Source organism: Panthera pardus, unplaced genomic scaffold (genome assembly GCF_024362965.1).
Source record: "Panthera pardus isolate Hobbes unplaced genomic scaffold, ASM2436296v1 HiC_scaffold_9, whole genome shotgun sequence".
In the NCBI taxonomy this organism is placed as follows: Eukaryota; Metazoa; Chordata; class Mammalia; order Carnivora; family Felidae; genus Panthera; species Panthera pardus.
Window position 1 is genome coordinate 7,583,065 of NW_026527024.1, and position 19,226 is coordinate 7,602,290.

General features: G+C 48.1%; 1 protein-coding gene across 4 annotated transcripts in view; it reads right to left on the reverse strand.

Annotated features, from left to right (window-relative positions):
• Window positions 1-19,226, reverse strand: part of PTPRN2 (protein tyrosine phosphatase receptor type N2) — an 814,681-nt gene that overhangs the window by 709,543 nt on the left and 85,912 nt on the right. For all 4 annotated transcript variants that reach the window (XM_053898672.1, XM_053898673.1, XM_053898671.1 and 1 more), the window contains exon 2: window positions 16,515-16,565. In XM_053898672.1, the coding sequence (XP_053754647.1) occupies window positions 16,515-16,565 (51 nt within the window). The remainder of the gene's footprint in view (window positions 1-16,514; window positions 16,566-19,226) is intronic.

The window sequence follows — 19,226 nt, forward strand, 5'->3', positions numbered from 1 at the left end:
GTCTGATTCCATAAATGGTCCCCATTCCACCAGCAACGCTCTCACAAACCCAGGGCACTTTCCTGAAGACAATGAGCTGGGCTGACTCAGGGAAAGGCACAGGGAACAGCAGGAAAGGATCACTCATTCAATGGTTACCACTCATCTCCAAGATGTCGACTTCCACGTCAGAATGCAGATTGTCAGGAAATCAGTAAATTCTTCCTACATGCACATTATAACTAGCAGAAGAAAGGTAGTACTTGAAGACTCCTCAAAAATCTTCAATCCAGGGGCGCCTGGGTGGCTCAGTCGGTTGAGTGGCCGACTTCGGCTCAGGTCATGATCTCATGATCCGTGAGTTCGAGCCCCGCGTCGGGCTCTGTGCTGACAGCTCAGAGCCTGGAGCCCGTTTCGGATTCTGTGTCTCCCTCTCTCTCTCTGACCCTCCCCCGTTCATGCTCTGTCTCTCTCTGTCTCAAAAGTAAATAAACGTGAAAAAAAAATTAAAAAAAAAAATCTTCAATCCAGAAGAGAAGTTAAAACACAAACCTCAGGGCGCCTGGGTGTTTCAGTCAGTTAAGCATCTGACTTGGGCTTAGGTCATGATCTCCCAGTCCCTGGGCTCAAGCCCCATGTGGGGCTCTGTGTTGACAGCTCAGGGCCTGGAGCCTGCTTCTGATTCTGTGTCTCCCTCTCTCTGCCCCTCCCCCTCTCACACTCTGTCTCTCTCTCTCTCAAAAATAAGCATTAAAAGATTAAAAAATTAAATAAAAAATATAAAACACAAACCTTGAAAAATACTCAGACATTGAGTGCCGTGAATAGGACAAACCATTTTTGGTGAGCAGTGGAAAGAAGGCAAGACCAGAGCACGAATGAGTGGGGAGGTGGGTAACTGGGGGAGGGGATGGGATCGGAGCAGTGCAGAGACAACAGAGAAATGAACAAGACAAAGGGAGGTCACCTTAAAGTAACCCTGAGGTTGGAGCCACCTGGTAAATGACCTCAAACGCTCATGCTGGCTTCAGGAGTCTAACCTCATTCCATGGGAAGAGGGGCAGTTGAAGGTCTCAGGCTAGGAGATGACAGCTGCAGGGTGAGAGTAGAAAGGAGAGCAAGGCAGGCCACCCAGTCAGAGGAGAATGAGGCAAACGAGGGGCACAGGCCACAGTGGGAATGGAAACCAGACAAACAGAAGACACTGCAGAGGAGAGCTGGCAGGAACAGGGGTTTCTATGCACAAGGTCCCCCAAGACTGGGGCGCACAAACAGGAAGGATGACTTAGAAAAGCAAACTCAAATAATTCTGGCCATTCAAGAAAAAACTGGTAAGTGTTCCAGAAGCGCCATCTTAAGGGAAAGACATTACATCAATCTAGAACAGGTAATAGAAAAGAGAGTTTATGTGCAGCCATACAAGTAGCCTAACTATCAGGAAAACAGATTTCTAAATTCTGTTTTCAGTGGATTTGTGGATTCTTTTTTCAGTGGTCAAGTGTTTTCCTAAATGGAAAACAACCAAAATCAGATATTCTGTCCTAAAAATAAATTCCAAAGGTGTAATAATCAACTATTCTTTACATATGTAAAGAAAAAACGAAAGCAGAATTATAAAGATTTTTTAAAGATGATGCTTATGCCGGGAAGTGAGATGTTCACTTTCATGCATGCCACGGGGGCACGAATTAAGGCCACGTTGCAGAAATTGGTTTTCCAGCACGTCACATGCCTCAAAAGTCCCACAGCCCATGCTCCACTAATCTGATTTGTAAGGATATTTTATAGGAAAATGATACAAAATACTAAATAAAACTTCAAGCACAAAGCTCTTTTCTGTTATGATATTTATATTAACTTAAACAATAGTGAACATAACTTAAATATTTAAAAAAAGAGAGAAATGCTTTTATAAGGTTATGTTATACTCACGTTTTGAACATTAGGGAGAGGTTAAAGAGGAAGTCTGCAAATGGTTTTAGGAGCATCAGAAAATGCAGGCGGTTGAATGCCACCTGAAAACTCAAGACACATCGCTGCAGGTAGACTCTGAAGACATTTGCACAAAATGGGGAGAGGAGAAAGCCAAAGGCAGCACTGCTACACTATTAACGAGACCACCGTGAGTGGTGCCTGCTATTTTCCGGCTATTTTCCATTTTTCACATCTCTGACATGAGCAGATGCCCATTAAAGGATGAGAAGTGAGAGAGGGAGACTAACAAGGCCCAAAAGGAGGAAGGGGAGGACACAAGTCCAGGAGAGGCACAAAGGTGTGGGGTGAGCCTCAGGAGAGGCACCGGAAGCTGAGCCTGTCAGAGCTGGGGCCCACCGACGGAGAGCACACGGGGGAAGAAGTGCAAGTTCACGTCCTCTGCTTGGAGGAGGTAGGAAAACAGAAAGAGGCGGTGAAACAGCCGCAAAGTCACTCTGCCTGTTCTGCTCTCTGGCCAGTTGGCTAAGGCTAAATCACCCTGTGACGACGGCTCAGTCGGCCCGTGCCAACAGCGGATTTTCCTGCAGGTCTACAGGTCTGCTGCAAGGGATGGACCCGGCAAGACGAGTCTCCTGAGACATCACAGGTTGTGGCAAAAGTAACAGCCATGTGTGTAGTGGCTGCACCACCAGCACTCACTGTTCACTCCCTACGGGGAACCACGGAAGGGTGCTCCTCCCTAGAGGGGACCACGGAAGGGTGCTCCTCCCCCCAGCCGAAGCTCTACCATGGCGGGAACACATCAGCTTCCCCAGGTCCCTTCTCCGTGGAAGGAGCAGATTATCGTTAAGAACTGAGGACACAGCAGGAGAACCACGCTTCCTGAAAGAAATTGCTTCGCTGACGCCAGGCAAATGGGCTCCCAGAATACTTAAAACACAACACGGATTACAAATGCCCCACTATGTGGGCACACAACAAATTAGTATAACTTTCCCCCTGAGCTTCAGAAATTTGTCAAGGCAACAAGCGTCTCCCAGTGGGTCCAGTGCAGCCTGGGTCACTGAAAGCTGTCCTCTGCAATTAGAGGGTTACCGAAAAGTGAAGAGTTTTAGAATATTCAAACCTAAATTTCTTCCTAGTTTCTTGAAGTCTCCTGGTTTGCCTCATTTGCCTTCCTGGCCAGCTAGCTCAGTGAGGGCCCGCAGTGGAAACATACCTGACGACTGAATGGATAAAAGAAAACATGAATGGCCACCAGTTGTCATTCCCACAACACCGGGAGTCTTCACAAGAGACGTCAGCCGCAGCCTTGAACACAAGCGCTGGCACACAACTCTCACACATTAACTCCCAAAAGCGTGCTTCCAGAATCGTCCAAGGAAAGCAAGTGAATGTCATCGGTGAAGAGCAAAACCCACAAATGTGGCCTCTATACCTTGCTGATAAAATGATCTCTTTTTTTTAATTTTTTTTTAATGTTTATTTTTGACAGAGAGAGACAGAGCATGAGTGGGGGAGGGGCAGAGAGAGGGAGACACAGAATCCGAAGCAGGCTCCAGGCTCTGAGCTGTCGGCACAGAGCCCGATGTGGGGCTCGAACTCACAGACCGCGAGATCATGCCCTGAGCTGAAGTCGGACGCTCAACTGCCTGAGACACCCAGGCGCCCCAAAATGACCTTTAAAAGGCCATGTTCCTCAACATCTTTATCCGGAATTTCTAACACCATGAAGTTGTGATTTATCCAGACAAAACTATCATCAAGTCTGCCTCCTCGGAGTCTGGAAGCCCAGTCAGGATGAGCAAAGAACCACTACTTCAGTAACCCCACAGGGCTGCCTCGTTACCCAGATAGCATGGTCAAAACAGGAGCATCACCTCCCAGAACAAGTAGTGAAGGGGCGCCTGGGGGGCTCAGTTGGTTGAGTGTCCAACGTCGGCTCAGGTCATGACCTCACTGTTCCTGAGTTTGGGCCCTGCGTCAGACTCTGTGCTGACAGTGCAGAACCTGCTTGGGATTCTCTCTCTCTCTCTCTCTCTCTCTCTCTCTCTCTCTCTGCCCCTCCCCTGCTCACTCACTCTGTCTCTCAAAATAAACATAAAAAAAAACAAAAAAAGTAGTGAAAAGGGTTATCATGAAGCTGATTTTTTAAAAAAATTCTATGGAAACCCTGTTAAGCTCCCTGAAATGAGCCTTAGGAGCTGGGAGATCCTAAACACCAAGCGTGTCTTCCCAGTGAAGCAGCGCCCTCCCCACAGAGCCAGATGCAGCCAGGTCTCCTCAGCCAGAAAACCTCCTTGGCCGGAGGCCTCGGCTGTCCAGTTCCCACAGAGGCCAGGGGCCCCAGGGTGTCCAGATCCAACGGGGGCCCAAGGGCCTCAGGGTGTCCAGATCCCACGGGGGCCCAGGGGTCTCAGGGTATCCAGATTCCACAGGGGTCAGGAGCCCTAGACTGTCCAGATCCCATAGGGGCCAGGGGCCCCAGGGTGTCCAGATCCAACGGGGGCCCAGGGGCCTCAGGGTGTCCAGATCCAACGGGGGCCCAGGGGCCCCAGGGTGTCCAGATCCCACAGGGCCCCAGGGGCCCCAGGGTGTCCAGATCCAACGGGGGCCCAGGGGCCTCAGGGTGTCCAGATCCCACGGGGGCCCAGGGGTCTCAGGGTATCCAGATTCCACAGGGGTCAGGAGCCCTAGACTGTCCAGATCCCATAGGGGCCAGGGGCCCCAGGGTGTCCAGATCCAACGGGGGCCCAGGGGCCTCAGGGTGTCCAGATCCCACGGGGGCCCAGGGGTCTCAGGGTATCCAGATTCCACAGGGGTCAGGAGCCCTAGACTGTCCAGATCCCATAGGGGCCAGGGGCCCCAGGGTGTCCAGATCCAACGGGGGCCCAGGGGCCTCAGGGTGTCCAGATCCCACAGGGGCCCAGGGGTCTCAGGGTATCCAGATTCCACAGGGGTCAGGAGCCCTAGACTGTCCAGATCCCATAGGGGCCAGGGGCCCCAGGGTGTCCAGATCCAACGGGGGCCCAGGGGCCTCAGGGTGTCCAGATCCCACGGGGGCCCAGGGGTCTCAGGGTATCCAGATTCCACAGGGGTCAGGAGCCCTAGACTGTCCAGATCCCATAGGGGCCAGGGGCCCCAGGGTGTCCAGATCCAACGGGGGCCCAGGGGCCTCAGGGTGTCCAGATCCAACGGGGGCCCAGGGGCCCCAGGGTGTCCAGATCCCACAGGGCCCCAGGGGTCTCAGGGTATCCAGATTCCACAGGGGTCAGGAGCCCTAGACTGTCCAGATCCCATAGGGGCCAGGGGCCCCAGGGTGTCCAGATCCAACGGGGGCCCAGGGGCCTCAGGGTGTCCAGATCCCACGGGGGCCCAGGGGTCTCAGGGTATCCAGATTCCACAGGGGTCAGGAGCCCTAGACTGTCCAGATCCCATAGGGGCCAGGGGCCCCAGGGTGTCCGGATCCCACAGGCTTTCCCAGGCTCTCGGGGTGGTCACAACTCATATGGCCTAGGTTTCACTGCTACTACCTCATCTCTTTCCAAATACACTGTACTTTTTCATCATCCCCCACTTGTCAAATTAAAGCTTCTTCTTTTTCTTTTCTTTTCTTTTCTTTTTTTAGAGCAATAAAACAGAAGAGCTCAGTCTATCAAATTTTCCACAGCATGCTGGGCACCCCAGTAGATCACGACCTGCAGTTGACAGGCCCAGCTTGTGATCACTAAACACGAAATGAAAATAAAAAACTGTTCTGAGCACTTCCAACAAAAATATTTATTTGGTCTGCTCCCTTCACACCTCAAGACGCAGAATCCGAAGCAGACTCCAGGCTCTGAGCTGTCGGCACAGAGCCCGATGCGGGGCTCGAACTCACAGACCGCGAGAGTCTCGGAAGGAAAAGAAGGACAGAAGGAAGGAGGGGAAGAGAAGATGGAGGGAAAGAGAAGAGGGAGGGAGGCAGGTTCCTTCACGTGCTCGTGGCTCAGAGCCCTGGCCCACTGAGGGCCAGCAGCAGCACCCCAGGAAGGGCCAACACGAGAAAGAAGCGGGGGTATGCAGCCTGAGAACTGACCCCAGCTGACCTCTCCCCCAGATTCGGCCTCAGCCCCACTCTACACACAGTGGGGCCCACTGAGGCTCTTTGTCCACTGACAGATACTGTTTCTGGAGCTGGAACACCGTCCTGGAGACGCGGGGTGCTGCCCCCTCCCCGCAGGGACCCCCCGCCAAGCCTCAACCTCTGGATCTGTGGGGCCATTCTGTGTGCCGGTTCTTGTCCAGGTCCCTGCTCAGTACTACCCCACCCCACCTGAGACACCTGACACTCCTACCTCGAAGCTTCCATGTGAAGCCAGAACAGGGGTCTCCTGCATCGTCAGGGATACCCCCGTGGGAGCTGAGGGCCAGCACCTGACTCAGCAGGCCTGAACCTTTGAAAGGTCTGCCTTTCAAAATCAGCTCAGCAGACTCTGAAATGTCTTTCTTAGGTAAGTTTTATTACAAAAGTAACACAAGATTGCTTTTTTTAAAGATTGCTTTAATACATAAAGCAATACAAAGATCTTGAAACACAAGTTAATCTCCCCCATATATATCCTCCCCAAATTGCCCCTGGTTCCCCCAAAAGACACATTCTTCCTTCCGGTCATCTGCTGGGGGTGGGAGTGGGGGAGCACTCCCAGAAAACAGAATCATATTATAACCACTACCCTGCAACTTACTTTTTCTATTTATCACACAAGGGACATTTTTCCTGGTCAGGAAACAGACAGACACTTAACTCATTTTTTAAGTATCTATGTAATATTCCATACTATAGACCCAGCATAAGTTATGAAACTTCCCATATCAGTGGATTTACAGGTGTTACAGGTTTTGCCAGTATAAATACTGTGGCATACCCTCGCTTTTATATACGTGAATCCCCAAAACAAATCAAGTTATCAGTATATTTTTCATATAATAGATATTGCCAGATTACATTCCAAAAGACTGTAACCAACTCATGTGCTTACTAGCAAAGTGCATCTGGGCCCATCTCCCTGAGCCCTCACCAGTGCCGGGTATCATTCATCATGTGAATGTTTGGCAATCTGCAGGTAAGCTTTATATTCACATTTCCCCTAAGTAGTACTGAGGGTAAACACATTTTCATACAGTAAGTGGGCCATTTTCCTCCCTCCTCTGCAAACTACTATTCACATCTTTGCCTATTTTCCTATTCAATTCTTTGCCTTTTTCTTATAGGGTGTAGGGGCTCTTCATAATTCAGAATAAGAACCTCCGGTCCACTGACATGTTGCTAAATGGTTCTCCCAGTTTGGTTATCTTGTTGTTGTTGTTTTTTTTTCAATATATGAAATTTATTGTCAAATTGGTTTCCATACAACACCCAGTGCTCATCCCAAAAGGTGTCCTCCTCAATACCCATCACCCACCCTCCCCTCCCTCCCCCCCCCCCATCAACCCTCAGTTTGTTCTCAGTTTTTAACAGTCTCTTATGTTTTGGCTCTCTCCCACTCTAACCTCTTTTTTTTTTTTCCTTCCCCTCCCCCATGGGTTTCTGTTAAGTTTCTCAGGATCCACATAAGAGTGAAACCATATGGTATCTGTCTTTCTCTGTATGGCTTATTTCACTTAGCATCACACTCTCCAGTTCCATCCACATTGGTACAAAAGGCCATATTTCATTCTTTCTCATTGCCACGTAGTATTCCATTGTGTATATAAACCACAATTTCTTTATCCATTCATCAGTTGATGGACATTTAGGCTCTTTCCATAACTTGGCTATTGTTGAGAGGGCTGCTATACACATTGGGGTACAAGTGCCCCTATGCATCAACACTCCTGTATCCCTTGGGTAAATTCCTAGCAGTGCTATTGCTGGGCCATAGGGTAGGTCTATTTTTAATTTTCTGAGGAACCTCCACACTGCTTTCCAGAGCGGCTGCACCAATTTGCATTCCCACCAACAGTGCAAGAGGGTTCCCGTTTCTCCACATCCTCTCCAGCATCTATAGTCTCCTGATTTGTTCATTTTGGCCACTCTGACTGGCGTGAGGTGATATCTGAGTGTGGTTTTGATTTGTATTTCCCTGATAAGGAGCGACGTTGAACATCTTTTCATGTGCCTGTTGGCCATCCGGATGTCTTCTTTAGAGAAGTGTCTATTCATGTTTTCTGCCCATTTCTTCACTGGGTTATTTGTTTTTCGGGTGTGGAGTTTGGTGAGCTCTTTATAGATTTTGGATACTAGCCCTTTGTCTGATATGTCATTTGCAAATATCTTTTCCCATTCCGTTGGTTGCCTTTTAGTTTTGTTGGTTGTTTCCTTTGCTGTGCAGAAGCTTTTTATCTTCATAAGGTCCCAGTAATTCATTTTTGCTTTTAATTCCCTTGCCTTTGGGGATGTGTCGAATAAGAGATTGCTACAGCTGGGGTCAGAGAGGTCTTTTCCTGCTTTCTCCTCTAGGGTTTTGATGGTTTCCTGTCTCACATTCAGGTCCTTTATCCATTTTGAGTTTATTTTTGTGAATGGTGTGAGAAAGTGGTCTAGTTTCAACCTTCTGCATGTTGCTGTCCAGTTCTCCCAGCACCATTTGTTAAAGAGACTGTCTTTTTTCCATTGGATGTTCTTTCCTGCTTTGTCAAAGATGAGTTGGCCATATGTTTGTGGGTCTAGTTCTGGGGTTTCTATTCTATTCCATTGGTCTATGTGTCCGTTTTTGTGCCAATACTATGCTGCCTTGATGATTACAGCTTTGTAGTAGAGGCTAAAGTCTGGGATTGTGATGCCTCCCGCTTTGGTCTTCTTCTTCAAAATTACTTTGGCTATTCGGGACCTTTTGTGGTTCCATATGAATTTTAGGATTGCTTGTTCTAGTTTCAAGAAGAATGCTGGTGCAATTTTGATTGGGATTGCATTGAATGTGTAGATAGCTTTGGGCAGTATTGACATTTTGACAATATTTATTCTTCCAATCCATAAGCAGGGAATGTCTTTCCATTTCTTTATATCTTCTTCAATTACCTTCATAAGCTTTCTATAGTTTTCAGCATACAGATCTTGTACATCTTTGGTTAGATTTATTCCTAGGTATTTTATGCTTCTTGGTGCAATTGTGAATGGGATCAGTTTCTTTATTTGTCTTTCTGTTGCTTCATTGTTAGTGTATAAGAATGCAACTGATTTCTGTACATTGATTTTGTATCCTGCAACTTTGCTGAATTCGTGTATCAGTTCTAGCAGACTTTTGGTGGAGTCTATCAGATTTTCCATGTATAATATCATGTCATCTGCAAAAAGCGAAAGCTTGACTTCATCTTTGCCAATTTTGATGCCTTTGATTTCCTTTTGTTGTCTGATTGCTGATGCTAGAACTTCCAACACTATGTTAAACAACAGCGGTGAGAGTGGGCATCCCTGTCGTGTTCCTGATCTCAGGGAAAAAGCTCTCAGTTTTTCCCCATTGAGGATGATGTTAGCTGTGGGCTTTTCATAAATGGCTTTTATGATCTTTAAGTATGTTCCTTCTATCCCGACTTTCTCAAGGGTTTTTATTAAGAAAGGGTGCTGGATTTTGTCAAAGGCCTTTTCTACATCGATTGACAGGATCATATGGTTCTTCTCTTTTTTTTTTATTAATGTGATGTATCATGTTGATTGATTTGCGAATGTTGAACCAGCCCTGCATCCCAGGAATGAATCCCACTTGATCATGGTGAATAATTCTTTTTATATGCTGTTGAATTCGATTTGCTAGTATCTTGAGAATTTTTGCATCCATATTCATCAGGGATATTGGCCTGTAGTTCTCTTTTTTTACTGGGTCTCTGTCTGGTTTAGGAATCAAAGTAATACTGGCTTCATAGAATGAGTCTGGAAGTTTTCCTTCCCTTTCTATTTCTTGGAATAGCTTGAGAAGGATAGGTATTATCTCTGCTTTAAACGTCTGGTAGAACTCCCCTGGGAAGCCATCTGGTCCTGGACTCTTATTTGTTGGGAGATTTTTGATAACCGATTCAATTTCTTCGCTGGTTATGGGTCTGTTCAAGCTTTCTATTTCCTCCTGATTGAGTTTTGGAAGAGTGTGGGTGTTTAGGAATTTGTCCATTTCTTCCAGGTTGTCCAATTTGTTGGCATATAATTTTTCATAGTATTCCCTGATAATTGTTTGTATCTCTGAGGGATTGGTTGTAATAATTCCATTTTCATTCATGATTTTATCTATTTGGGTCATCTCCCTTTTCTTTTTGAGAAGCATGGCTAGAGGTTTGTCAATTTTGTTTATTTTTTCAAAAAACCAACTCTTGGTTTCATTGATCTGCTCTACAGTTTTTTTAGATTCTATATTGTTTATTTCTGCTCTGATCTTTATTATTTCTCTTCTTCTGCTGGGTTTAGGCTGCCTTTGCTGTTCTGCTTCCATTTCCTTTAGGTGTGCTGTTAGATTTTGTATTTGGGATTTTTCTTGTTTCTTGAGATAGGCCTGGATTGCAATGTATTTTCCTCTCAGGACTGCCTTTGCTGCGTCCCAAAGCATTTGGATTGTTGTATTTTCATTTTCATTTGTTTCCATATATTTTTTAATTTCTTCTCTAATTGCCTGGTTGACCCACTCATTCTTTAGTAGGGTGTTCTTTAACCTCCATGCTTTTGGAGGTTTTCCAGACTTTTTCCTGTGGTTGATTTCAAGCTTCATAGCATTGTGGTCTGAAAGTATGCATGGTATAATTTCAATTCTTGTAAACTTATGAAGGGATGTTTTGTGACCCAGTATATGATCTATCTTCGAGAATGTTCCATGTGCACTCGAGAAGAAAGTATATTCTGTTGCTTTGGGATGCAGAGTTCTAAATATATCTGTCAAGTCCATCTGATCCAATGTATTATTCAGGGCCCTTGTTTCTTTATTGACCGTGTGTCTAGATGATCCATCCATTTCTGTAAGTGGAGTGTTAAAGTCCCCTGAAATTACCACATTCTTATCAATAAGGTTGCTTATGTTTATGAGTAATTGTTTTATATATTTGGGGGCTCCGGTATTCGGCACATAGACATTTATAATTGTTAGCTCTTCCTGATGGATAGACCCTGTAATTATTATATAATGCCCTTCTTCATCTCTTGTTACAGCCTTTAATTTAAAGTCTAGTTTGTCTGATATAAGTATGGCTACTCCAGCTTTCTTTTGGCTTCCAGTAGCATGATAAATAGTTCTCCATCCCCTCACTCTCAATCTAAAGGTGTCCTCAGGTCTAAAATGAGTCTCTTGTAGACAGCAAATAGATGGGTCTTGTTTTTTTATCCATTCTGATACCCTATGTCTTTTGGTTGGCGCATTTAATCCATTTACATTCAGTGTTATTATAGAAAGATACGGGTTTAGAGTCATTGTGATGTCTGTATGTTTTATGCTTGTAGTGATGTCTCTGGTACTTTGTCTCACAGGATCCCCCTTAGGATCTCTTGTAGGGCTGGTTTAGTGGTGACAAATTCCTTCAGTTTTTGTTTGTTTGGGAAGACCTTTATCTCTCCTTCTATTCTAAATGACAAACTTGCTGGATAAAGGATTCTCGGCTGCATGTTTTTTCTGTTTAGCACACTGAAGATATCATGCCAAGCCTTTCTGGCCTGCCAAATTTCAAAAGAGAGATCAGTCACGAGTCTTATAGGTCTCCCTTTCTATGTGAGGGCACGTTTATCCCTTGCTGCTTTCAGAATTTTCTCTTTATCCTTGTATTTTGCCAGTTTCACTATGATATGTTGTGCAGAAGATCGATTCAAGTTACGTCTGAAGGGAGTTCTCTGTGCCTCTTGGATTTCAATGCCTTTTTCCTTCCCCAGTTCAGGGAAGTTCTCAGCTATTACTTCTTCAAGTACCCCTTCAGCACCTTTCCCTCTCTCTTCCTCCTCTGGGATACCAATTATGCGTATATTATTTCTTTTTAGTGCATCACTTAGTTCTCTAATTTTCCCCTCATACTCCTGGATTTTTTTATCTCTCTTTTTCTCAGCTTCCTCTTTTTCCATAACTTTATCTTCTAGTTCACCTATTCTCTCCTCTGCCTCTTCAATCCGAGCCGTCGTCGTTTCCATTTTGTTTTGCATTCCGTTTAAAGCGTTTTTCAGCTCCTCGTGACTGTTCCTTAGTCCCTTGATCTCTGTAGCAAGAGATTCTCTGCTGTCCTCTATACTGTTTTCAAGCCCAGCGATTAATTTTATGACTATTATTCTAAATTCACTTTCTGTTATATTATTTAAATCCTTTTTGATCAGTTCATTAGCTGTTGTTATTTCCTGGAGATTCTTCTGAGGGGAATTCTTCCGTTTGGTCATTTTGGATAGTCCCTGGAGTGGTGAGGACCTGCAGGGCACTTCCCCTGTGCTGTGGTGTATAACTGGAGTTGGTGGGCGGGGCCGCAGTCAGACCTGATGTCGGCCCCCAGCACACCGATGGGGCCACAGTCAGACTGGTGTGTGCCTTCTCTTCCCCTCTCCTAGGGGCGGGATTCCCTGTGGGTTGGCGTGGCCATCTGGGCTACTTGCACACTGCCAGGCTTGTGGTGCTGGGATCTGGCGTATTAGCTGGGGTGGGTAGGCAAGGTGCACGGGGGCAGGAGGGGCAGGCTTAGCTCCCTTCTCCTTAGGTGATCCACTTCAGGAGGGGCCCTGTGGCAGCGGGAGGGAGTCAGATCCGCTGCCGGAGGTTTGGCTCCGCAGAAGCACAGAGTTGGGTGTTTGCGTGGAGCAAGCAAGTTCCCTGGCAGGAACTGGTTCCCTTTGGGATTTTGGCTGGGGGATGGGCGGGGGAGATGGCGCTGGCGAGCGCCTTTGTTCCCCACTAAACTGAGCTCTGTCGTCCGGGGGCTCAGCAGCTCTCCCTCCCTTTGTCCTCCAGCCTTCCCGCTTTCTGAGCAGAGCTGTTAACTTATGACCTCCCAGACGCTAAGTCGCGCTTCTGTCGGAACACAGTCCGTCTGGCCCCTCCGCTTTTGCAAGCCAGACTCGGGGGCTCTGCTTGGCGGGCAGGCTGCCCCTCCGCCCCGACTCCCTCCCGCCAGTCAGTGCAGCGCGCACCGCCTCGCCGCCCTTCCTACCCTCTTCCGTGGGCCTCTCGTCTGCGCTTGGCTCCGGAGACTCCGTTCTGCTAATCCTCTGGCGGTTTTCTGGGTTATTTAGGCAGGTGTAGGTGGAATCTAAGTGATCAGCAGGACGCGCGGTGAGCCCAGCGTCCTCCTACGCTGCCATCTTCCAACCTCCCCCGGTTATCTTGTTTTTAATTGTGATATTAAATAACATGACTAATAACATAAAATGTGGCATCGAAACCATTTCTAAGCGCACAGTTCCGCAACACTGAGCATGTTCACACTGTTGTGCAACCATCACCACTATCATCTCCAGAACTTTCCATCTTCCCAAACTGAGACTCTGTCGCCATTAGACACTAACTCCCCATCCCCCTTCCCCAGCGCCCACCCTCTACTCTCTGTCTCTATGGATCTGGCGGCTCCAGGGACCTCATAGAAGTAGAATTACAGGGCAGTTGTCCTTCTGTGACTGGCTTTGCTCACATGATGAGCATCATGTCCTTCAGGTGCGGCCATCCTGTAGCAGGTGTCAGGATTTCCCTCCTTTCCAAGGCGGAATGATTCTCTGTTGTACATCTATACCACATTTGTTCATCCATCCATCTGGCGATGGACATTTGGGTCGTTTCTACCACCTGACTTCTGTGAATGAGGCTGCCGTGAACATGGGTGTGCAAATATCTATTTGAGTCCCTGCTTTCCATTCTTTGGGGTATTCTTTTGAGATTGCTAGATCATATGGTAAGTCTGTGTTTAATTTTTTGAGGAACCTGGCAGCTGCACCATTGTACATTCCCACCAATGATGCCCTAGGGGTCCATTTCCCCACATCCTCACCAACACTTGATATTTTCTGTTTTTGTTTTTTTACAGTAGCCATCTTCAGATGCGTGAGCTGGTAAATATGTTTATCTTTTGACATTTTTTTTAATGTTTATTTATTTTTGACAGAGAGAGAGAGAGAGAGAGAGAGACAGAGCATGAGCAGGGGAGGGGCAGAGAGAGAGAGGGAGACACAGAATCCGAGGCAGGCTCCAGGCTCTGAGCTGCCAGCACAGAGCCCGATGCGGGGGTCGAACTCACGGACCATGAGATCATGATCCGAGCTGAGGTCGGACTCTCAACCGACTGAGCCACCCAGGAGCCCCACTGACTTTCTTTATAAAGTACATTATCCCATGCAAAAATTTTAATTGTGATTTCAAAGATCTATTGGACACTTTGAAAATATATAGAAGGTTAATAGGTATATATATTTCTCTCTCCATTCTAAGAAAAGGAAAGGGAGGGGAAAGAAAAGAGAAGAAACCTGTGTCTGACCACAGAACATTCTAGACTCCCCAAAGGGGCCTGCCCTCTGTATCCTTACAGGGCTGCTGGGCCACGCCTCCTTGCCCCACTCGCCTGTAGGGTGAATGAAGTGGCAACCACAGACCCAGACGGTATGTTTTCCTTACTAACTCCCCATCAGCTACTCATAGCACACAATTTTGTGAGATTGGATGATGCCTGCTTTGCTATTTCGTAGACTTTAGCTGTATTAGAAAAAATATCAAATATTGTCTGTCTCCATAAATCAAAGCCTGCATATATATTTACATTTAAATTGCTTTCTTTTTCCAAAGAACTCAAAGCTGTTATCTTACATAATGTTAATATGAGTCCCTGCCAGGAAGGCAAGTTGAGGTTAGGGAAGGAAAACCCCCACGACAGTTGTGATTCCAGGCCTGCTTTTTGTCAAGGACAAAGGAGAGTGAACGAAACTATAGTTTCCATTGTGCTGCTGCCGCTTACATCCCCAATTTAATTAAACATGCACATAGCTATTTTCTTTACAGTCAAACTTCACTGAAGGCAGGTGACACATTTTTACAAGTAAGATTATTTTTTAAAACCTGCTTCCCAGGGCACCTGCGTGGCTCAGTTGGTTAAGCGTCCGACTTCAGCTCAGGTCATGATCTCACAGCTTGTGAGTTTGAGCCCTGCGTTGGGCTCTGTGCTGACAGCTCAGAACCTGGAGCCTGCTTTGGATTCTGTGTCTCCCTCTTCCTCTGCCCTTCTCCCGCTCATGCTCTGACTCTCTCTCTCAACAATACGTAAACGTTAAAAAAAAAAAAAAAACAAAAAAAAACCCTGCTTCCAAATAAAAGCTTCACAGGGTACAATCACAAGCAGCCTGGGAGGGGAGGGCAAGGGAGAGGCCTGACTGTGTATAAGAGTTGGAGGCGCTCAAGCTGGCAGGGCCACACGGCTGAACACTCCACATCCTGCCATCATGGAGGTTCTAATGTACTCTCCCCCAGCCTAAGTCACCATTATCACAGTCTGCACAGAACTTCCCCCAATCCCTGAAAACACACACACACACAAAACAAACTATCCGGGGTTGTCAGCAATTTGTCCCCATGGCACATGAGCTAGCAGGACACAAGTATGATTGTTCCCAGCCCTGAAATCCCAGGTCTGGTCCACAGCACTGTTCACTCCAAGGGACACTCAAAGCACCTGGTTTTTGACTTTCAGACCCTCAAATGTGTCCCATGTGGGCCCAGCAAGGACCAACTGAGCTCAGGGGTGGTCAGGCACAAGGCACCTTTTACTCGTGGAGGGCTTCCAGGGTCTAGGTCCTCTGTGAGCCAGGTTCCACCCACAGACACCCGCGTTTGCACAGAGAACAGGGGCAGTCAGAGACGTCTGTGGCAGGCTCCAGGCAAGAACAAAATCCACACCCAAAACACACTCCCTGAACTACCTGGGGAGACCAGGAGCAGTAGGAAAACAGGCACGCCCCACACATGGGTCCTCCCACAGCTACCCGGGCCCACCTGCAGACTCCGTGTGGCTTCAGGAGAAGCAGTACAGGGCAAAGCCCCTGTGCAGGTGTTGTACCCTAACCCCTCCCTTAGTATTTGAAGGCCACGACCCAATGGCACACTGCCCCAGATCTGCTGCCATCACACAGCACACAGGTCTCTCCTGAGCAGGGCAGATGTGGTGGAGGGAAGCTCACGTTCCCACCCCTCCAGACCCAGCCACTGGCGGGGCTCAGAGCTCTACCTGAAAACACAAAGTACCAGACATCTCTTCTCTTCCTGATGAGAACAAAACAGGTGGTCTAAAGGATGAACGGCTTCCTGCTGGTGGAGCAAAACTAGGCTGAGGGATGTGGCAGTTCCAGCCGGAGTCGGGGCACCCGATTCCATCACCTACTGTTGTAAAGCTGCTGGTGAGCAGCCGTAAATCCTGGGTACAGATGCAGATGTAGACGCAGACACACACACGTGCATATAAACGATGTGTTCCACTTCCGTTAGGTTTCCATTAACTTTTTAATCACGCCCAGAGAAGTTTCAGCTCCACAACTCTCTTCGCGAGCATCAAAGAAAATGAACCTCGCCCAGAATGTTCCCTCCACATGGTGAGCCCCATCCGCGGTTAGCAGGGTAGAGGCAAGCCCACACCCACAGCTGCATGTCGGCTGGGACTCGCACACTTACCATTCACGCAGGTCTCAGACGGTCTGCAGAGGCCATCCTCGAACAAACAGCCTGGGGAGGAAAGACAAAAGAGAAATGAGTCAGCGCTACAAAGAACAGTGCGGCTCTCCAGGGCCATTACAGCCACTGACTCCCGAGTCTCGAAGAAACGACGCGGACACACACAGGCTCTTTGGATCTGACTTCGTTGAGATAATGCAGATGCTAGAAAGCAGCAGGATACACAAAAGAGAACGGCAGGTTAGGAAGAGGTTATTAACTATGAGGGGACCCACCCCCTGGGTCACTGTACAGTCTCTGATTGTTAGTTTGCTCACTGGGGAACTGCTGTAAAATCCACAGAGTTGAAGCATTCCCTGAAACAAATACGGGTTGAGGAAGGCACAAAAACAGGACTGGAGAAGCTACGAAAGCAGCTTCTGTTCTAGAAGCAGAGGAGCAGCATCTAACAGGGGACAGCGCTGCCATGAATTCACAAGAATAAGCAGTTTCACTGTGCCCTTACAACAATTCAAGAGAGAGATATTACAGTCCCCGCACTCCCTGGGAGAAGCCCACAGGCCCGGAGCACAAACCCAGGGACATGCCCCTCAGTCAGCCACCTGGGACTCAACTCAAAGCAAAGGGTCTGCTTTCCTGAAGCAACAAATAATCTCATGACAAATATCACGTCCTGTCTTTGTCTGCTTGGAACACACATCGCTGCCCACTTCATCCACGAACTGACCGCGTGCTGCTGTCTGTCTGCTACTGCGCCCCTGTTCCCCACTCCCCCTGGCTCTGCCCCCTGGGGCCTCTCATTCACAGGCCCTCCCCACTGAGTACCCACAGCAGGCCCTGTGAGGTGGGAAAGGTACAACAGACTGGAAGGAAAACTGCCAAGAAGCATCCAAAAGACGGTTAGCCACCACTGAGAGTTAGCGAGACCTGCATCCGATCTTGTTCCCCCAGAAGTAGTGACCCTGAGAAAGGCAACGGGCCCATCCAGTCTCAGTCTCATGAGCAGGACAATCGGGCTGCCTGATCTTTAAGACTCAAGTCCAGCCACCCAGGAGATGGTCTCTGCCGGAAGAACGGATGCAAACCACCCAGGGTCTCGCAAGGAGCCTGGGCAGTCTGGTCGCCCCTCCCACTGCCCCAGATGCTCAGAGGGCCACATGCTCCCTTCTCTGTGCCCAGGACCATCCCAGCGCATTGCCAGTGCCACAGAAGACCGTGGAGGAGCAGCCCCATGCTCAGGCCCACCACTCACATTAACAACCCTGTTTGTCACATGGAACTTGCAGATGACAGACGGTGAGGAAAGGCAGCAGGAAGAAGCCTTTCCCCACTTCCTGTGCTGCTCTAATCACAGCTGACAATTAGACTCAATTGGAAGGAGAAACGCACCGCAATTAACACTTGAATCTTGACCCTCAACAACCTGCTATCTGCGCGTGCCTCGTTCCATCCTTTACAGGGAACTGGTTAAAAAATGCGGCAGAGAGACTTCTACCAGCAGTATTTCAAGTTGTTTATCAGCAGAGCTGCAAGCGTTAAGCATACTCCACCCCACCATGCAATATGCTAATTTATTTGTGTGGTTATCTGCTCTAAAATTAAGAAAGGCCATATTTCACTTTAAGTGTCAGCCACCTACTAACACTAATCACGACCATAAATCATAGAAAGAAAAAGACATCTGTGTGAGACACTTGGCCCCGCCCCGTGCTCTCCATCCGACACACTTCCTTCTCCAGCGGCACCCACCTCCCTCTCCCTTGGCAGGCTGGGCACGGCTCCAAAGTCGATTTGTTCACACAGCAATCTCACAGTCGAGCTCGTGAATGGCCTCAAGACCAGGTGCGACTCCAAAGCCAGGCAGTTAAACCTGTGAAGCAGGCCCGTGAAGCAGTCCATCTTGGTGCCCAGAGCTTACAGCCAGAATTGCTCGGCTTTGATGGTGGTATCCCCCCTTTCCATGAAAACAAAGGCAGCATTTCCAAAATGCTCAAACTGCTCCCTTGGCTGACCACCCAGAGACCAGCTGTGAAGGTGGGAACACCCCTTATGCATCTATCCACAGATTTCCCTCCAGCTTCAGAACGCACACGCACGCTGACAGATACACACAGGCAGACACATCACACGCACTCACAATACACTCACAGATGTGCATACCAAATCTTTTTAGTCCTAATTCTGCTTCCCCTTTATTTTCTCAGAATACTGCGCAAGATTGCGTCACCACCTTGATGCCTCTTTTTCTTTGCCTGTTCAAACAGAAAAAGATCCAGCAATTCTGCAGAGCCAGGCCAGCTCTGCCTCCCATCATTCCTGAGACATTTAGAAAGGGTTTTGTATTTTGTGGTGGAAAGAGCCCACACGAGCAGGATTCCCACGCCCTGGCCGGTTAACTGCCGACCCCCAGCTGCACGAATCCCCACTGCAGCCCTTCCACTCGGAGGGTGTCCCCTCCAGACTGGGATGCTGCTGTAGAGGGGAGAGTGGGCTGAAAATCGAAGGCCCCAGCCCAGCAATCCGCATCACCAGTATTCCGCCCACCCACAGGCAAGCTGACTACCCTCCAGGGTCTGCTCTTTCCCAAGCTCCCTCCCTCCCACAGGTGTTTGCAGAGGCACTGAGATGGATGCCAGTGCACACTAGCAGAATAGGAGAGGTTCTGTGACCGAATGTAAGAAAAAGATAAAAGTAAAATGAATTCTCTCACCA